The following is a 19966-nucleotide window of genomic DNA, read 5'->3' on the forward strand; positions in this document are numbered from 1 at the left end:
AGCAGCAACAGCAGCAGCAATAGGCCTTTCATCTGAGAATTTTCTTCTGCCTGACATTCATCTTTTAGAATTTTCTTTACAATTTAGGCATGCTTTATGTCAAACTTTTTTTTTTTAATCTGGGAGTTCTTTTATTGTACTCATTCTTGTACAGTTTCTGTTATTGATAACATTTAACTGTCTTCTGGATTCCATTACTATTGTTGGGTGTAATTCTAATGGTTGTTTTCTTTGTAGATGATTCATTTATCAAATTTGTAGTTGCTTTTAATATGATTTCTGTCTTTGGTGAATGACAGTTTCAGTACTGTGTTTCTAGTTGTGGATTCCTTATTTATCTTTCTTGGGATTTGTTGAACTTGTGAGATTCGGAGATTGATGTCTTTCATCAGTTCTGGAAAATTCTTAAACCATTTTTCTTTAAATTGTTTCTGTCCCACATACTCTCTCTTCTCTTTCTGGGACTTGGATAGATACATACTAGACCTTTTTGGTCTGTCCTCTATGTCTATGTCTCTTAACCTCTCTTTCATATTTTCTATCTCTTTGCTTCTTTGTGATCTGAAACCAGACAAGATGGAGGTATGTAAATATGAAAGCCAGATTTGCCCAGCTGGCAAATGCTGATACTAGCCCCAGGATCCAGACACTAAACCTTGGATCCAACCTGAGATAGGAGAGTTGCAATTGAGATGTTTTCATTAAGATAAAACCCTTAAAGAACTAAAGCATACCATCTTGCCTCTTGGCAGATGCAACTCCTGATGCTGTATGAATGAAAGCACCCTCAGTTTCAGGCCTAAGAATTCCCATATATTAGATTCAGCTAAGTATACGAGCTTATAAACAAAAACCAAGAAATAGGCTACAATGAGTGAAAGCACAAATATAGCAGATTTCATATTTGGACATCCAGAAACTTCAAATAGGAATTTTTTTCCTCTTTGCTTGAACTTAAGATGTATTAAAGTGTGTGTTTAATTTATATGGGATCCAATTTTATTGTAATAGAGTCCTTTGGGACATCTTGTCTGTTGTACTGGTGTGAGAGCCTCTGAGTAGAATTTTTTTAGTCACCTTTAATAATTATTAATTAAAATGATGGCCATGTTCTTATGACTTTTTTTTAATAGCACTTGTGAATAAGTTCTTTTAAAGTTTTTAAGATTTGCTATTTTTTTTTCAACTTGATAAAGGATGTTTGGAAAAGATTGTGTGGCATGATTAAGAAAATAGTAATTTAGGACATCCTAAATAAAGTGAAAATTAAAATTAAATAGTTTACATTGTGTCATAATAAACCAGTTTTGATATTTTTACATATTAGAAGTGTTTGTTTTTATGACATTATATGAGCTGATTTTTTTAAAATGTCATTACTGATGACATTTTTGATGTCATGATGACATTACTGATGACATCCTTCCCTTTTTTTCCCCTGGAATTTTTAGGCGTAATATTCATGGGATAAGCAAAGAAAAAATAACAAGAATGTTGGAACACTATCAACGTTTTGTTTCAGTGCCAATAATCATGAGTTCTTCAGTTCCAGAGAAAATTGAACGCATTGAGTTGTGTGCATATTCTTGTGGCAGAACTACTAGGTAGGTTAAAGTTTCTATGGACCAAAGCTCAATTTAAAAACCTAATTTTAAAAGTGTGATAATTTCAAAGGAATTCCCTGGTGGTCCAGTGGTTAGGACTCTGTTCTCACTGCCATGGGCCCAGGTTTGATACCTAGTCAGGGAACTAGATCCCATAAGCCCAGGAAAAAAAAAAAGATAATTTTGAAACTTCTAAAATCACTGTGAAATAACTTTAAAAATAAGTTAGGCATTTGTTGTTTATAAGGTTTAGGTATAGTTTTACCTAGAGCAGGATACTTATGGTTAGCAAGAGAAGTAAAAGTTTATGTGAGTGATGACATATGGGGGAGTTTCATTGTCTTCTGATTTATGTAGGTCCATCTTTATGCTGTGAATATTCCTGTCTTTATTTAACTTGCTGCTATTGCAGTATTTATCTGTTACCTTATCTGTCCTCTGTTATTTTGTAGTTGCATTACTTCTTAATTCTCTTAGATATTAATAAAAATACTTCCAAGCTGTCATAAAAATTTATTATTCATGGTATACTTTGATTAAATAATACAAGTCATAAGCTTTGGAAGTTTGTAGTTCAGGATAGTACTGATTCTGTTAAAAAATATTTAGGGCACATAAACAATTGAATAAGTAGGTGAGGAAGGAAGAGCCTTAAATATGTAGAAAGGTCTGAATGCTCACATTTTTGATGGTAGGGGATGAGAGGCTCTGTTGAAAAGGAGTTAGGAACAGAAGATTCTACAGTGCTGCAAAATGGATAAGAATATGTGCTCCTTGGCTGTGTTTCCTGGCTTCATATCCCAAAGCTTAATCTTGACAGATTATAAGATCTCTCTATATTTCAGCTCCTCATTTGCAAAATGGCAATGATACTTTGCTTATAAGCATCTCATAAGGATTATGAATTAATACTTGTAAAGGACTTATAATAGCATCTGGATGTAGAAACTGGTTAGGAGTGATTTCACTTAGGAAGGCTTCATGGGAGAGGTGGGCCTTTGAGAACACCTGCAATAAAGAAAGGAAGATGAGTTGACAAATAAGGAAAATGCACTGAAGTTGAAAGTATTAATATAATGATTTGGCAAAAGTGCTCTGAGTCTGAAAATAACATTGAGTGTGGTTTAAAAAAAAATTTAGCAGGTGACATCTCAAATGAGAGCTGTGCTCCTTTTCTCTCATTTGACTTAATTGTGCAAATCATGTTGATTGACTCTTTGTGACTTTGTAAATCAATCTTAAGCATTTTCCTCAGTAGCAAATGACAGGTGGTACAGAGGCAGACCTAGTTTCACATGTTTTAAGCTTAAGTAAGTTGGAAAGGAGCCCGGGAGGTGTCCTGTTTGGGAACAAATTTAGAACCTTAACTTTAATATTTAATGCATAATAAACACCTTAACTGAAAATCTCCTGTTAATTATTCAATTCGAAAAAAAGTTTGAGTGCTTCTTGTATGCCAGGCATTGTGCTCGGTGTTGGGATTACAATAAAGGGGTGTGTTCATCATGTATTAGGAAAAGATCAGATGTCTTGTCTTTCAGTTGAAAGATTCTTTAATTTAAATCATAATATTAATGTTCTTTAGTTTAAATATTAATATTAACAGTATTAATATTATTAATCATAATTAAGAGATTTCGTTATAATACTTAAAAAAAATCTTACAGCCCAAGAGACAATGAAGATATTACTTCTGAAAAAGAAGAAAATGTTTTATCCTCGTCTTTGAAGCATCTAGAGTTAACTGAAGAGAAGAAACTGGATGTGACCAAAGAAAATATGTTACCTGAGAATATTGCATATCTCCCTAACGCAGATTTAAACAAAGGAAAAAAAGAAATAAGTGATATGAATCCCAATATTCAGAATGCTTTCATTCAGAAAGCTCCAAACACTTACTTTCCTGATTCTGAAAGCGAAGTACAAGTTACAGACAAAAGTGAAAAAGAAGAGCCAGTAGAAATGGCTCTTGAAAAAGAGTGTAGTGAAACCAGTACAGATAGTTTGTTAGAGAGAATGTCACCAAGTAGTTGTGGTGAAAATAATCAAGGAGACTGTGGTCTTTCAAATTCTGTACCCCATCAAAATGAAAAATTTTCATCTACTGAAGTATTGGAAGAAAGAGTGGCAGTAAAGAAAAAAGCCTTTGGAAAACAAAAAAGCAAATCAACTTTGGAAAAGTTTCCAAGACATGAGTTGTCTTTTGTTGGTGACTGGCCAGTTGATAAGACTATTGGTCAGAGGACAAAAAGGAACCGAAAAATGGAAAAAGCCTCATCTGTACAAAATGACAAAAAGTATAATCGCCCTCAATCACATAAAGTATTAGATAATAGTTTATCTGTGAGTGTAGATTGTATCCAGCCACAAGGATTTCCATATGAAAATGTAGAGGATGATAACAGGTCACAGTGTGATGATGCCTCGGAATCTTTCAGTAGCTGTAAATATGATACTTATAAAAACACTGAAAGAGATTCATTCAACATTGTGGGTGACTGGCCTTCCCTTGATTCTTTAGCTCAGAGAGAGCATAGATCAAGAATACCAAAGGCTGGCTTAAATGAACCTAACCTAAAATTTGGAACTAACAACAGTATGAATGAAATATCCTTATACTCAGCACATGAGGCCTGTTGGGGCACAAGCCCTGAAGAGCTAAAAACATTGGGTAGTTGTACTGGAGGAAGTTCTGAAATGTTGCCCAATGAAATGACCTATGAGAGTAAGACTTGTCCAAGTAAAAAGATTCATAGGGAACACACATTGTCTCTTCCTGATGTCAATAGTGTGCCAACTGTCCCTGGAGAAATAGGGCCACAAACTTTAGCTGAATTTTCAGAAGAAAAGACTAAAGGAGTCCCTGAAATAGGAGTAGGCATGTGTACCCAGACTGAACCACAGGATTTTGCTCTCTTATGGAAAGTAGAAAAAAATAAAATTAGCGTTTCCGATTCTGTGAGAGTATTAACAGGAAGATTAGGTGGATTTAAACCTAAAACTTTCAATATTAATACAAAATTAGATGTTCAAGAAACAATTCCAAATAGGGTAATGTATGACAAAAGCACACATGCTGAAGAAAGTGAGCTTACCAGTGCTGATGAATCTGAAAATCTTAACATTCTTTGTAAACTATTTGGATCTTTTTCATTAGAAGCCCTAAAAGACTTATATGAGAGGTGTAACAAAGATATTATTTGGGCCACAAGCCTTTTATTGGATTCTGAAACCAAATTATGTGAGGATACTGAATTTGAGAATGTAAAAAAATCATACGATGAAGCACAAATTGGGCCATTTTCTCTGGGACTGAATTTGAAGGAAATTATTAGCCAAAGACGAAGCTTAGAGGATTCTAATTTTTCTGTACCAGAATTTAGCCATGGAATTGATATCAATAACACTAATGTACAGTCTACCTGTAATTCTGAAAAGGAAAACTTAGAGCAGGCAGAAATAAGAGCTATAACTACTGAAACACCTGGATTAATAACAAGTATACTTCCTACTGTAGAGCTAAATAATAGTAATGAAGTACTTCCTAATAGTCAAACAGAACTTTCAGGTTTATATAATGTGAAGCAGTTTTTTCCAGATACTCTAAAAGCTACTACTACTAAAACTGTGAGTGAAATGGAAAAGAATTCAGAAGTTGCAGAGACTGGAGATGATATACCTTCTTCTTTGAATTTGTCTGATATTTTGAACTCTGTATCAAGCACTTCAAATCTTGAATTACACGAAGAAACTTATTTTACTAACTCTTTTGAAATAAATAAAAATGAAAATCTTCCAAAGGACTATGTGAAATTTCCAAACACAGAAGAATTTATGATTGAAGAGGAACAGGAAATGGAGACAATTCTAATGGCAGGGAGTACTTTGTCAGCTGGAGTTACTGAAGAAGATAAAGCTGAGACACTGAATCCCACTCCAGTGACAACCAAATCTCTGACCATAGACTGTCTTGAATTGGCATTGCCCCCTGAACTGGCTTTTCAGCTCAGTGAATTATTTGGCCCTGTTGGTATTGATTCAGGTAAGGAAAAAGTAAATTATTACCTATATGTGCATCTTTCTGTGACTAGAATATGGATAGTTTTAGTTCAATTTTAAAATTATTTTGTATGTTAACAAATGTAAAAATATGTTGACTACATTATTGTTTTTTGGCACCATGTATTTGTAGAGGATTTTAAAATATATAATTTCAGGAAACAGAGAGTATAGAGTTTGTATTCATCCCATGCATATATTGAAATTTTTCTCTGGTGTTTACCTCATACTTGTTTGCACAGATACATCTTTTTAATCTTTTGATGCTACTCCAGATACACTTAAGGCAAGATAATTCTTTCAGTTCAGTTCAGTTCAGTTCAGTCGCTCAGTCGTGTCCGACTCTTTGCAACCCCATGAATCACAGCACGCCAGGCCTCCCTGTCCATCACCAACTCCTGGAGTTCACCCAAACTCATGTCCATCGAGTCAGTGATGCCATCCAGCTATCTCATTCTCTGTCGTCCCCGTCTCCTTCCGCCCCCAATCCCTCCCAGCATCAGAGTCTTTTCCAGTGAGTCAACTCGTCGCATGAGGTGGCCAAAGTATTGGAGTTTCAGCTTTAGCATCAGTCCTTCCAATGAACACCCAGGATTGATCTCCTTTAGAATGGACTGGTTGGATCTCCTTGCAGTCAAGGACACACTTATTGGAAAGTCTTAGCTTAATGGAAGTGAACATACTAAATATATTTAGTGTAATGGACATGAATAACTTAAATATATGAAACATTGTATAATTGCATCTGCCAAGAAGTGTGAATACAATGACATGTTACATAAAAATATTCCAAGAGTTTTAAAACTACAGACATAGGTTAGTAATTAAAAATACAGGTTAGTTTTATGATGCATAAGGTAGTTGAGTATGTTTTCTGCAAATGTATAATGAGTAATGGTCATATTTTCTTTTCTTTTTTCCTCTCCTCACAAGGGTCCCTAACAGTTGAGGATTGTGTGGTTCATATAGATCTGAATCTGGCTAAAGTGATTCATGAGAAATGGAAAGAATCTGTAATGGTTGGTAGGCTTCTTTTTATAAAGAGCTCCTTTTGTGTCCATTTTGTCTTCTTTGCTCTTCATTACAATCTGTTATGTTATATGAAAGATTCTATTGAATTTTTAGTTTGAGAGAGAATGAATTTTACCAGTTAACAGATTACTGATTTTTTTTCTCTTTCCAGTATTTTAGATTATATCCAGATTGACCAAACTATATAATAAATGATGGAGCTCAATATGATTGATTTTTTTATTTTAGGGAAAAAAATCATAAATAGCTTTTTGCTCCTTAAAGACCTGAAATGCTAATAAGTTTCATAACAGTTTTTAAAAAGTTACAGCATAAGAGCTGTATAAGTGAAAAAGATTCATAGATGTAATCATAATTTATATTTATCTAGATTTATTAAATTTGACAAGAATGATTGATAGTTTTATAAGGAGAAATGACTACTGAGAAAAATAACATAAGCTTGTTTTCTAATGCACCCTTCTTTGCCAATCCCCTGTTCTGCCTTTGTATTTAGGAGCGACAAAGACAAGAAGAGGTATCTTGTGGCAAGTCAATGCAAGGTAAATCACATAGCTTCACTTCTGATGTTCTTATCTTGATGTTGAAACTTGGTGGGTGTGTATGAATTTCAACTCATTTTAAATACACTTCCATAAAATATGTTTCCAAAGAATTTTGATTTGTAGATAAGTTTTACAAAATTTAACATTTAATATTGATATAAAATAAAACTTAAAGAAGTCCCTGTATTATTTAACTTTCAGGTTATAACTGAAAACTTAAACAACATTATAGGTCAACTACAGTTGAAAAAATTTTTTTCAACTATGATGCTATGAAGCACCTAGGTGTGCTCTAATGCATATATTCAGAGTGTTTCCTATTAATGATTTTGTTCTGAATGATAGAAAACTGTTCTGGTTTGAGAGCTATAATTATTCCTGTCTTTGATAGCATCATTGAAATATTACTTTGGCTATTAAATTTTTGTTTATGTTATTATGATTAGAGCATAAAAGTCAGCCTGCTTTTTGGGTATATCTGCCAAACTGAAAAATATTTGATTCCAGAAGATTTCTTAGATGCAGTGTCTTAAGTGGTTAGGGCACAGTGGCAGACCTGTTCTAGGTCCTGCTTTTATGCTTGAATTTCCCTAGATGCTATTGTCCACTTCATACTAGGACTCCAGACTGAAGATTGTTAGAGTGAAGATTCTTGACTTTAATCCAGACCTGTATTGTAGCTTCAAGAACCAAAGTTATTTGAGAGCTGGAGGTTCCCAAATAGTATCAGTTATTCAGATGACAGTATTAGCTATTTCTTCACTTTCCAGGAGAGCAAAAGTGTATATCAGAATGTGTTGCTCTTAGAAAAGCTGAAGTATACGTTAAGTCTTACTGTTATGAACTTCTTAGAATGTTCAGTTCCTTCTTTATCTTGAATATCAATGTTCAGTATTTATTGTGTGCCTCCAGTGGATTACAGATTTGCAGAAATATTTATCCTTTCAGTTCTTGGAGTGGCCAGGCAGAGCTGACCAGCTGCTCTAGCTGGTTGCTCCTGGCTGGCTGCAGCTCCCTCTGTTTATCAGTGTATCTATTTTCTCTGTTGAAGGGATATGAAAAAGAGTGGGAAGCATTGGGTTGATTTACAATGATACTCAGATTGTTGCTCATTTGAAGTATTCCTACATTTATACATATTTCATACGTGTAATTATATGAAGATATATTTTGAAATTTGCAAACTGTATTATAAGCAAAAAGTCATGTTTTCTGGATCTGTCTGAGGTAAATATAACAGAATGAATTATGTTACATCAGAATAATTGTTAATTTGTACAGTTGTTATTCGCGGTCTGACACTATGGATATTGCTTTTGTAGATCCTTCCCTGGTTGGGCATGTTGGTCTTGATAATTCAGAGCAAAAATCATCTCAGAGAACAGGCAAAAAATTACTGAAGACTTTAGCAGCACCTGAAATGCTACCTTTATTGGATCATTGGAGCACTCAAACTAAAAAAGTATCACTCAGAGAAATAATGTCAGAAGAAATTGCCTTACAGGAAAAGCATGATTTGGTATGAGTTAGTATAAGTATTAAGCCTTTGTTTCTTACTCTAGTTTGATTATATGTTTAGTTTGTGATTTTCATTTGATTCTACTTTTTGTAGTCTGGAATCTATTTTAACCTGATTGAAGTTAGTGTTAAAATTGAAAAATTGAAGTTGGAGGTTTTTACTTCTGGAAAATTAGTTCATATTCTATAACAGTAAGCCAGTTAAATCTGTTGTTTTGGATTTAATTTTGCAGATGTATATTTCTTGTCTATAATTTTACTTCTGTAATTTTTTCATTCTAGAAAAACATGAAAGAAATATTTCATTTGAAGATAATTTCATTCATCAGTTAGTAATAAGAAATGACTGTTTTGCTATTGAAGAGTTCATATTTGAAGCAAAATTTTTTAGAGAAAAGTTTTAGAAACTTTCAAATCTTAAATTAAGTACTCTTCTTTTCCTATCTAACTTTTTGGTAAGACAAGTTCAAACAGATACTTCACTTTGCTCTGAATTTAATTTTTGTTCTTTTTCAACCTATCTAACTATATGAAGTCGTGAGAGGATTTGGTTTCTTTTGCATTTCTTTTTCTTAACTTTTTTTTGAATTTTGAAAATTAGTATTAGAGAATTTCAAAATCAAAAGGGAAAAGACCTTAGAGATTATTAGTTCAGTTCTCAAGGGAAAAAAAAATTCTTAGTTGATGATCTTATAACATTTTACCCTCTTTTTCTACTCATTTGACTGCTCAAAGGAACACCTTTATATTGGTTGAAATATATATTGATAGAATGGGGGCGTAGAAAGAATGATGGGATTCTTCCACTTTCATATTTATTTTTTCCACTTTTCTTGTTAATTAAGTTGGAAATATGCTACTGTTACCATCTTTACGTGTTTATATAATCCAAGGAACAGTCTCTTCAGTAGGATCTTATAATTTTGTGTTGTTTCAGATATCCTCTTCAATATACATATGTAATTAATTGGAGAAATAGATTTTCTTAAAAAATAAGGAAAGCCTAGAACTTATGCTCAAATGATGAGACACTTTTTGTTGAAATGCTGTTTTCTGCTACTGAAAATTTTCTTTATGGTTCTAACCTGCCGTTTTATCTCTTAGTATATCTGGGTTGGGAAGATCTCCTGGAGAAGGGAAAGGCTACCCACTCCAGTATTCTGGCCTAGAGAATTCCATGGACTGTATAGTCCATGGCGTTGCAGAGAGTCAGACAGAGCGACTTTCACTTCACTTCACATAATGATGAACAAATAAGTTTCTTTGATTTTCTAACTTAATTTTTTTTTTCTATCAGTGATTTTTCTTGTCTTTCTGTGAATTTGATAATAGAAGTTATACTTTTTTGATCCTAAAGATATTCCTGCTTAAGTAGAGCCTCAGTAAGAGAATTTCTGGAAAAATTTATCAGTAATTTCTCAGAATTTTCCAAAGGAGAAATACACTTTAAATTCTTTTAAAGCAAATAATATAAAATAAACATTAAGCATAACGCATGAAGAGGATAATTAATTGTAAGATGATTGTTGTTGTTCAGTGGTTAAGTCATGTCCGACTCTGTGACTTCATGAAGTGCAGCACACCGAGCTTCCCTGTCCTTCACTATCTCTTGGAATTTGTTTAAACTCTTGTCCATTGAGTCGCTGATGCCATCCAGCGATCTCATCCTCTGTCTCCCCCTTCTCCTTCTGCCCTCCATCTTTCCCAGCATCAGGGTCTTTTCCAGTGAGTTGACTCTCTGCATCAGGTGGCCAAAGTCTTGGAGCTTCAGCTTCAGCATCAGTCCTTCCAATGAGTATTCAGGGTTGATTTCTTTTAGGATTGACTGATTTGATCTCCTTGCTGCTTTCAGTTAATTGATAAGACCTTAGAATTTGTAATTTAGGGATACTCTATGACCTGGCAGATGCTAGTAAATCAGATCACTGAGGTTATTTTTTTTAAATCACTGAATTTTTTAGTAAGATCAGATTATAATATATATCTTAAAATAAGATGTTAAATATTTAAAATTCTTGAGGTGGCTTGTTTTCATCACTCTTGTGGTATGATATATTCAGCTTCACCAGTCTTTTTGACTGGTCAGGTTGTCGCCTATTGTGATTCTTTTTTTTGTTGTTGTTTTGTATTATAAATGGCCTAAATATGGCTAGGTTTAAAAACCAATAGCTATTCTAGGATTATCCTAAATTATTGTAATTTTTACATTTTCAGAGACCCTTTGAAATTTTATAGGAAGTTATTTTTTAGACACTAGGACTTTTGGAATAAACAAAAATATTACATAGTTAAATCACAATGTCAACAAATTGTCTTAGAGTTAGAAATCCCTTTACAAATGATTACTATAATCGTTAATTAGAATTAAATTAGCACATGTTATAAAAGCCTATTTGGCAATTTAAACAATCCAAATATGACTTTGAAAAAATAACAATTAGCAATTCTCAAACAATTTCTTTGGAATAAATATGTTCGTGAAAAAAAAATTTTAATGGTGATTTTTCTGTCAACCTGAATTTGCAACTCATTTGTACATTGTAGTTTCTGCCCATTGAGGAGAATATATTTTTAAGGACATTGTTCACAGCATCACACAGTGTCCCTTTTATGAGGACCCATGTGAGAAATTTCTCTCAGGTCTCAGTACCCGAAAAAGCTGTTCTTCTCCTGAGCAGCTGGTTTGTTTTTATTTCATGGACACTGAGAATCTTTGTTTCCTCCTTTGCTTTGGCCATTGAGAAGCTCAGAACTGAATTTGTGACTCAGCTTTAGCAATTGTATAGGATTTTGTAGCATGCATTTATTTATACTAATTTTCTTGCTAGCTTTGTCCTGTATTCTTACCTTTATTTTCTCTACTCTCTGATTTCTTCATTTATTTATATTCTGTTTATATGTATATACTTCATCCTTTTTATATGTGTAATATATGATTGAATGTGGACTTCCCTGGTGGCTCAGACGGTAAAGAATCCATCTGCAATGAAGGAGACCTGTGTTCAATCCCTATGTTGGGAAGATCTTCTGGAGGAGGACATGGCAACTCACTCCAGTATTCTTTCCTGGAGAATCCCATGAACAGAGGATCCTGGCGGGGTACAGTCCATAGGGTCGCAAAGAGTTGTACACGAATGAGCGACATAGCACATGTGTTAGGTGTGTCATATGTGAGAGTATATATATACACATGCACACACATATAAGTATATGTGTGATTGTGTGTGTGTATTAATAAGCAGTTTCAAATACTTAGTAAAAAATGGGATATAAATAAACAGTGCAAGAATGCTTATATTACTAATTTCAGCCTTTAATCAATGAAGAAAGTCTGTGGTTGCTTTTAAATTATTAGTGTTTTTGCAATGAAATAGCCGTGCTTTTGGATCAGCGTAACTAGTATTGTAAATTCCATCGTAAGAATGAGTTTTGTCTTTTTTGTTTGTTTTAGAAAAGGGAGACGCTTATGTTTGAGAAAGATTGTTCCACTAAACTAAAGGAGAAGCAACTCTTTAAGATATTTCCAGCCATTAACCAAACTTTCCTGGTGGACATTTTCAAGGACCACAAGTGAGTACTAGAAGGCTTGTCTGCAGTTTCTGTTGTGATGTGATTGAAAGTGTATGTCATACATTTTAATCTCTTACTTTTATTTTTCTGATAACAATAATACAGGTGTATTATAAACCATTTAAATGCAATAATGTAGAAAGTGAGGCGTTTTTGTCAATTGGTTCATATTCCTCCTCAGTTTTTTCTCATGTTCATATACTAAGTATATGTACACATGTGTACCTATTTGTGTTTTATGTACTATTTTGTGGTTTTGCTGTTATTTTTCTGTCCATACTTTGTGACAGAATAAATACTCTTTAATGTCTACAGAGTATTCCATAGTACTCTGAAAATGATTTCTTAAAGTACTGTAGTTTGTTTAAACATGCTCTGTTTACAGGCTTTTTGACTATAAGAAAAGCTGGAAACCATGTTGCACTGAGCAACATTGAACATACATTTTTGTGTGCATGGGTGAATGTTATCTTAAGCTAGTTTCTAAAAGTGAAATTGCTGGTTCAGAGTAGGTACACTAAAAATGTTTATACCTAATGCCAAATTTCCTTTTATAAGGGCTTTCCATATTACTTATATGCGCTGATTGTGTAACTTGCCCTGAACATTAAGAATCTTTAATTTTTTGGCCAGTCTGGTGGGAAAATTATTTCATTGTTGCTTAAATTTTTACTACTAGTGAGGATGAGCATTTTTCCCATTGATTTCTTTTTCTATTAAATTGCTTACTTTTTGCCTGTCTTCTTTTGGCTCTTTGTATTTCTTTCTACATTTATGAGAATTCTTTATATATTATGTGTAGTTATCTTTGTTAATATATATAATAAATTTTCTTGATGAAATCTCATTGGTCATATACATATTTTAATTCATGTTTTATCAGAAAATTGTTTCCCTTATTGGTTTGGAGTTTTAACTCTTTTTGAGAAAATCAGTCCTACCCCAACACTATGGAATTTATTTATTCTATATTTATTCCAGTATTTATGTTTAAATTTGCTTTTTTGCTTTTTTTTAAAGAAACTTCTTTATATATAATTTTGTTTATTTATTTAGTTTTGGCTGTCCTGTGTCTTTGTTGCTGCTCAAGCTTATCTCTAATTGCGGTGAACAGGGGCTGCTCTCTGCTTGTGGCATGCAGGCTTCTCATTGCGGTGGCTTCTCTTGTTGAGGAGCACAGGCTTCAGTAGTTGTGGCACATGGGCTTAGTTGCTCCAAGGCCCTGTGGGATCCTCCCAGACCAGGGATCGAACCTGTGTCTCCTGCACTGGCAGGTGGACTCTTTACCACTGAGCCACCAGGGAAGCCCTTAATTTATTTTTATTAATTTATATATTTGACTGCACCCGAATCTTCGACCATTGTTCAGTATTTTTAATAGTTAAATTTAAAAAATTTACCTAACATTTTTGTGTGTTTAGTATGAAGTAGAGATTTAACTTAATTTTTTTCCGAATAATAAACTGGGTAGATAGGTCATCTTTACACACTGATACAAAATATAACCACTAATATTTCTTACATTCTCAAATATACATTTTCTTTTCTTGACTCTTTGATTCCATTGAGCCATTTGATCCTAAATTTTATTTTCAATATTGTAGTATAATAGTGTGTTTTGATGTTTGCTATGTTAGGAATACTTCTGGTTTGAGTAATACATAGTTTTGATCTTAATGTATTCCTTAAATTTCTGTTTTAGCAAGAGTTGTTTTAAATAGGTGCCTTTGTAGGCTCTTTGGAGAATCTAATACAGATTTTTTCCTTTAGTTTATTAGTATATTTCATGTCAATCACTAGTAATTTCTAGAATAAAAATTCTCTCATAGTTTTGTTTTTTTCCTTTAATGCAATATCAGAATTGATTTCAGGCTTTTTGCAACAGTTGTTGAGTGAGATTAGTCTGTAATTTTCTGTTTCTTTTTTATCTTTGTCAGATTTGGTTTTAGGGTTTTATTTGGTATTTGGCTTAATAAAAGGGCTTTCCTGGTGGCTCAATGGTAAAGAATCTACCTGCAATGCGGGGGACGCAGGTTTAGTCCCTGGGTCAAGAGGATCCCCTGGAGAAGGAAATGGCAACCAACTTCAGTATTCCTTCCTGGAAAATTCCACGGACAGAGGAGCCCAGAGGGATACAGTTCATGGGGTCACAAAGAGTCAGACACGACTGAGCAACTTGGTCTGGAAAATTTAAATAAATTAGTACCTTGAAGTTCTGGGGTTGTGCCTTTTTAGGGAAGTCTTAGAACTTTTCACTACCTTTTAAGGGTATTGCTTTATTCAAATATTTGCCATTTTTTTCCCCTGTGAGTCTCTTCTGGTGGTTTGTTTTCTAGAAAACCATTAGTTTTACCTTAATTTTCAGATTTGTTATTGTTAAGTTGTATATAATATTCTGTGATAATTAAAACTATTGTTTTATATTTGATCATATCCTTTCCTAATATATTTTTTTTCTGTTTTCTTTGTTTTTGCTGTTTGTCAGAATGGCCCTTTTAAAGAGCAAGCTCTTGGTTTGTTGATCAAAGCCTGTCTTATATTCTCTAATCATTTTTTTTTGCTTTTATTTTTGGTAATTGCTTTCTATTTTTGTTGCTTCCTTTCTCGTTAAATTTGTTGACATATTTTCAATTCTTTGGTTAGTTTGTTTCCTTTCAGTATTTAATAACAATATATTCAAGAGTATCAATTTTTCTCTGTATTATGTTTTTGATATATACATGTAATATTTTGATTTTGATATGTAGTGCTTTCATTTTTCTCTGTAATAATCTAATTCACTTTGAGTTTCTCATTCATCCAAGAGTTTGAAATTTTCTTAGTGGATTGATAGTTTGGTGGTGATGGTAGTGGTGGTGGTGGTGATTACTGTTTATTTTGTTTTCTTGTGTTGGGGTATAAGAATGCAGTCTGAAAGAGTCCTGCTTTTGGGAATTTGAAATTTTCTTTGTGGTTTAATACATGATCAGTTATTATAAATATTACATGAAGGTGCTTTTGAAAAAGAATATTCTCTGCTGAGTATGCAGAGTTCTAAATATGTCACTTGAATCAAGTTTTTCATGGTATTATTTCAGTCCACAAATTTTCAATTTATTTTTGTTACCTGAGCAGCTGTTTTCTTAGAATTATGTGTTAAAATACCCCAGGCATTGGGGGTTAGGAGGGTTGGTGCTGGCATATGGCAACTCTCTTCTATGGGAACCTAGGGCAAGAAGGTTTGATGTGAAACTACCCAGAGTTGGGGGTGCCAGGTGAGGTTAGAAGACTGAGTATTTCCTTTCAGTGCTCAGAATGATTGCCCAGTCAGGTCCCAAGGGTAGGTGGTATGATATTCAGTGATCCTCCATTTGTCTGCCAGCAGCTCGATACTTGTCTCAGCAGTAGCGTCAGCTTCATCCTGATGAGAAGGGTAGGTTCAGTCAGTTACTTACTGCTTTCTATGCCTGCAGTGTAATCTTCCAGAGCCATATACTCCTAACAACACCTGTGGTGGAGACTGGCTTCCAGCCCTAAAAGTGGGCAAACTAGGTGATTTTAAGGACCAGTTAGGATGTGGAAAATTTCTGGTAGTTTCTAGCGACCCCAAGAAACTCCTATTTGTTGAGTATATGTTAGGCAGTAAGATGGGAGTGCTCAAGTGGAATTGGTAGTCCCAAATGATTCCACTTCAGGGGTTGCTTTAATAAATTGAAGAATAGCAAAATATCACTGTATTTTGCATAACTATTGCATTTCAAAAATAGTCCTTTGTGGTCAGCTCTTCATTATCTAGCCTTTGGAAGAGATCAGAGCCATAAAAAATAATAAGTATAAAACCATTTATAATTTACTTTGGAATGAGTTTCTTTGGTTATGGGAACATGAGTGTTTCAGGCTTTTGTCAATTTTTATAGAATTTCATATTCCACATAATATAGTATCACCATGAAAATATGCCTAAATAATGTAGTGGTGGGAGGTAGGATTTTTTTTTTACTTTTTCCTTTCTATATCTCTGCTTAGAATTTCTTTGACTGGAACCCCATGGTTTAAGTAAAACGTGAAATTTGACAGTGTAAATTTGACAATGTCAGTGTAAAGATCTATTGTCCGTTTTTGATGTATGAAGGAAACTGAAACGTGTGAATTCAAAAGGGGACTAAGTATGGGTGATAAGATGAAAGAGTTGTGGAAAATCTTTCTGGAATAAAAGATATGAACATGAATTAATTATTAATATGTTACTTTTGGATATCCATTAAAAAATTAATTTTTGAGAACCTCTAACTTTACACTTTCTGTTCATTCTTGAGTCTTGAGATGCACAATGAGCATTTAATTTTGATTTTTAAAACTAAGAAGTGAGCCAATTTTTCATATTCTTCTAAGATATTTTAAAGGTTGCCTTTGTTAATGTTTCCACATAACTTTTATTTTCATTCGTTGACCTCATATTTGTACTTCAACTCTCTACAGCTATTCATTAGAACACACAGTGCAATTTCTAAATTGTGTTCTTGAAGAAGACCTTGTAAAAACAGTGGTAGCACAAGAGTTTGTTCACCAAAATGAGAATATCACTTCTTATACTGCACAGAAGTCTAAGGAGAAAAAGGTATAGAGCTTCTTAGTTTTTTACAATAATGGTAAATTATAGTTATGTATGAAACATAATTGATTTGTTAGATTAATGTTTATTTCTCACCATTTTTTGTAGATTGGAAATTTAACCAATGATAGCATATTTGGTTAATAATATCTGCTCAAAATAATGAATTTATAGCTGATTATATTTTTTCCTTCAGTGTCTTTGTACATGACAAACAGTTGAATTTCTGTAACTTTTCTTGTGTAGACTACACATGAAATGTATGAGGTTTAATTGAATAACTATGGAATGCAATATGATGGGTCTTAGAGCATAACTATGTCAGACCTGGGTCTCCCGTATTGCAGGCAGAACCACTTGGGAAGCCCAGAAACATTTAGCCATTTGAGGAACTGCCAAGCATTTTCCCCAAATAGTTACATTCTTTGACGTTTCCATCAGCAGTGTATGAGGGTTAGAATTTCTCAGCATCCTCTATGACACTTTGTTATCATTTTGTCCTTTTGATTAAAGCCATCTGAGTAGAAGTGAAGTTGTTTGATGGATACCTGGGATTTGTTTTAATCAGGTATGGTAAGACACCAGGCATGGAAATGACATGAAGGAAGAAGCTTATTATAGTTACAGAAGCAGGAGGTATGGCCTACCACCCAGAGCCCCATGAGGAAGCACCAGGGTCGAGGAGACAAAGAGAGAAGGGGGAAATGTGCGCAAGAGCCTTTTTTTGTGGTTTCTGTGGGAAAGACTTGGCAAAGCAGGATAATAAGTAGATTCAGGGTTGGCTGGTTTTAATAAATTCAGCAGGCTCTGGGGCACAGGAACTGTTCCTAGTTTTCTGGTACCTGGCTTCGGTGATTAGGGTATGTGAATGGTGGCCAGAGAGTGAGAGCCCATAAAGGAAGTAGTTGTGGGTATGGGTTCTAGATTGGATGGTTTGCATGTATAAAATGTGCCAGCAAGTGAATTGTTTCCAATCTCTAGGGATTAGCTAACCCTAAAGTGGGGGCTTTGTCTCTAGGGATTAACAAAGCCTCATATCAAAGCATCAGAATATAAGAAATAAAAGACATAGTTAATACAGAAATGGTATCTCATTGTGATTTTGATTTGCATTTCCCTGATGGCTGGTGATGTTGAGCATCTTTTGATGTGCTTATTATATCTTCTTTGAAGAAATGTCTATTAATATCCATCCGTTCCGTTCTGTTCAGTCACTCAGTCGTGTCCGACTCTTTGCGACCCCGTGCACTGTAGCCTACCAGGCTTCTCCATCCATGGGATTCTCCAGGGTTACCATTTCCTTCTCCAGGGGATCTTCCCGACCCAGGGATCGAACCCGGGTCTCCCGCATTGGAGGCAGACGCTTTAACCTCTGAGCCACCAGGGAAGATTAATAGCCCATTACAATTAAAAAAGATTTCTGTAGTCGAATGAGTTTTTATGTAATCTACATGCAAGTCCCTTTTCAGACATATGACTTGGAGACTTTTTCCCATTCCAAGGGTTGTCTTTTCACTTTTTTGCTGATGTATTTTGAAGCACAAAAATTTAAAACTTGATCACGGGCAATTCACTTCTTTTGTTGGATGTACTTTTGGTATCATACCTAAGAAACTGTTGCCTAATCCAAGGTCACCAAACTTATACCCAAGTTTTCTTTTCTTTCAAGAGTTTTATAGTTTTAGTGCTTACGTTTAAATCTTTGTATATGGTGTAAGATAGGGGTTCAGGTTTAGTCTTTTGCATATGGATATTCAGTTATCACAATACCTCTTGTTGCAAAGATTATTTTTCCCACATTGAATTTTCTTAGCACCCTAGTTGGAAATGAATTGACTGTAAATTTTTTACTAGACTCTCAATTTCATTCCATTGTTCTGTATGTCTGTCATTATGCCCGTACCATAGTCTTGACTGCTGTAACTTTGTAGTAAGTTTGGAAATTGAGAAATGTGAGTTTTCAACTATGTTCTCCCCGCCCCCCCCCCCAAGATTATTTTGGCTATTCTGCTCCCCTTGCATTTCTGTGTGACTTTTAGGATCAGCTTGTCAGTTTCTGCAAAGAAGTCAGTTGGAATTTTCATGGGGATTGTATTGAGTCTGCAGATCAATTTGAGGTGTTCCGTCCGTCCGTCCCGTCGCTCAGTAGTGTCTGACTCTATGAGACCCCGTGGACTGTAGCCTACCAGGCTTCTCCGTCCATGGGATTCTCCAGGCAAGAATACTGGAGTGGGTTACCATTTCCTTCTCCAGGGGATCTTCCCGACCCAGGGATCGAACCCAGGTCTCCCGCAATGGAGGCAGACGCTTTAACCTCTGAGCCACCAGGGAAGCCCAATTTGAGGTGTATTGCCATCTTAACAGGCAATGGCAACCCACTCCAGTACTCTTGCCTGAAAAATCCTATGGACAGAGGAGCCTGGTAGGCTGTAGTCCATGGAGTTGCAAAGAGTCGGACATGACTGAGCGACTTCACTTTCACTTTTCACTTGCATGCATTGGAGAAGGAAATGGCAACCCACTCCAGTGTTCTTGCCTGGAGAATCCCAGGGACGGGGGAGCCTGGTGGGCTGCCATCTCTGGGGTCGCACAGAGTCGGACACGACTAAAGTGACTTAGCAGCAGCAGCCATCTTAACAATACTGTCTTCCAGTTTGTGAATGTGGAAGTACCTTTCAATCTATTTAGTTCCTCTTAAGTTCATTCAGCAGTGTGTTGTAGTTTTGAATATAAGTTATACATGACTTTTGTTAAATTTATTTCTAGATATTTTATTTTTTTGATGCCATTGTAAATGAAATTTTTTTCTTAATTTTATTTTTGTATCGTCCCCTGCAAATAGAAATACAATTGATTTTATATATTAATCTTGTATTAGTTTTAGACTTTTTTTTTAAGCAGTGGTCAGTCATCCTGCTTTACTTGTTAATAAGACCACTCATGGATAAACTTGTGTGCTCATTTTTTTCTTTGACTGTTTCACCAGAATTTAGCTGATAGGACTTGGGTAATCAAAAATTTGAATTTTTGGTGTTCATGTGATCTGT

The 19966-nt window shown here is 34.6% G+C and overlaps 1 protein-coding gene across 10 annotated transcripts in view; it reads left to right on the forward strand.

The window, feature by feature from the left end:
* The window catches only part of N4BP2 (NEDD4 binding protein 2), a 71316-nt gene that overhangs the window by 21152 nt on the left and 30198 nt on the right, over positions 1–19966 (forward strand). For all 10 annotated transcript variants that reach the window (XR_016037439.1, XR_008687123.2, XR_016037440.1 and 7 more), the window contains 7 exons: positions 1452–1604; positions 3272–5646; positions 6597–6682; positions 7192–7237; positions 8563–8759; positions 12210–12328; positions 16787–16925. Coding sequence is in view for 5 of the 10 variants with exons in the window: in XM_088836295.1 (XP_088692421.1) it covers positions 1452–1604; positions 3272–5646; positions 6597–6682; positions 7192–7237; positions 8563–8759; positions 12210–12328; positions 16787–16925 (3115 nt within the window). In the remaining 5 variants the exon portion in view is untranslated. The remainder of the gene's footprint in view (positions 1–1451; positions 1605–3271; positions 5647–6596; positions 6683–7191; positions 7238–8562; positions 8760–12209; positions 12329–16786; positions 16926–19966) is intronic.

The sequence above is a fragment of the Moschus berezovskii genome, chromosome 5, assembly GCF_049115385.1.
Source record: "Moschus berezovskii isolate FMDL1 chromosome 5, NW_MosBer_1.0, whole genome shotgun sequence".
Taxonomy (NCBI): Eukaryota; Metazoa; Chordata; class Mammalia; order Artiodactyla; family Moschidae; genus Moschus; species Moschus berezovskii.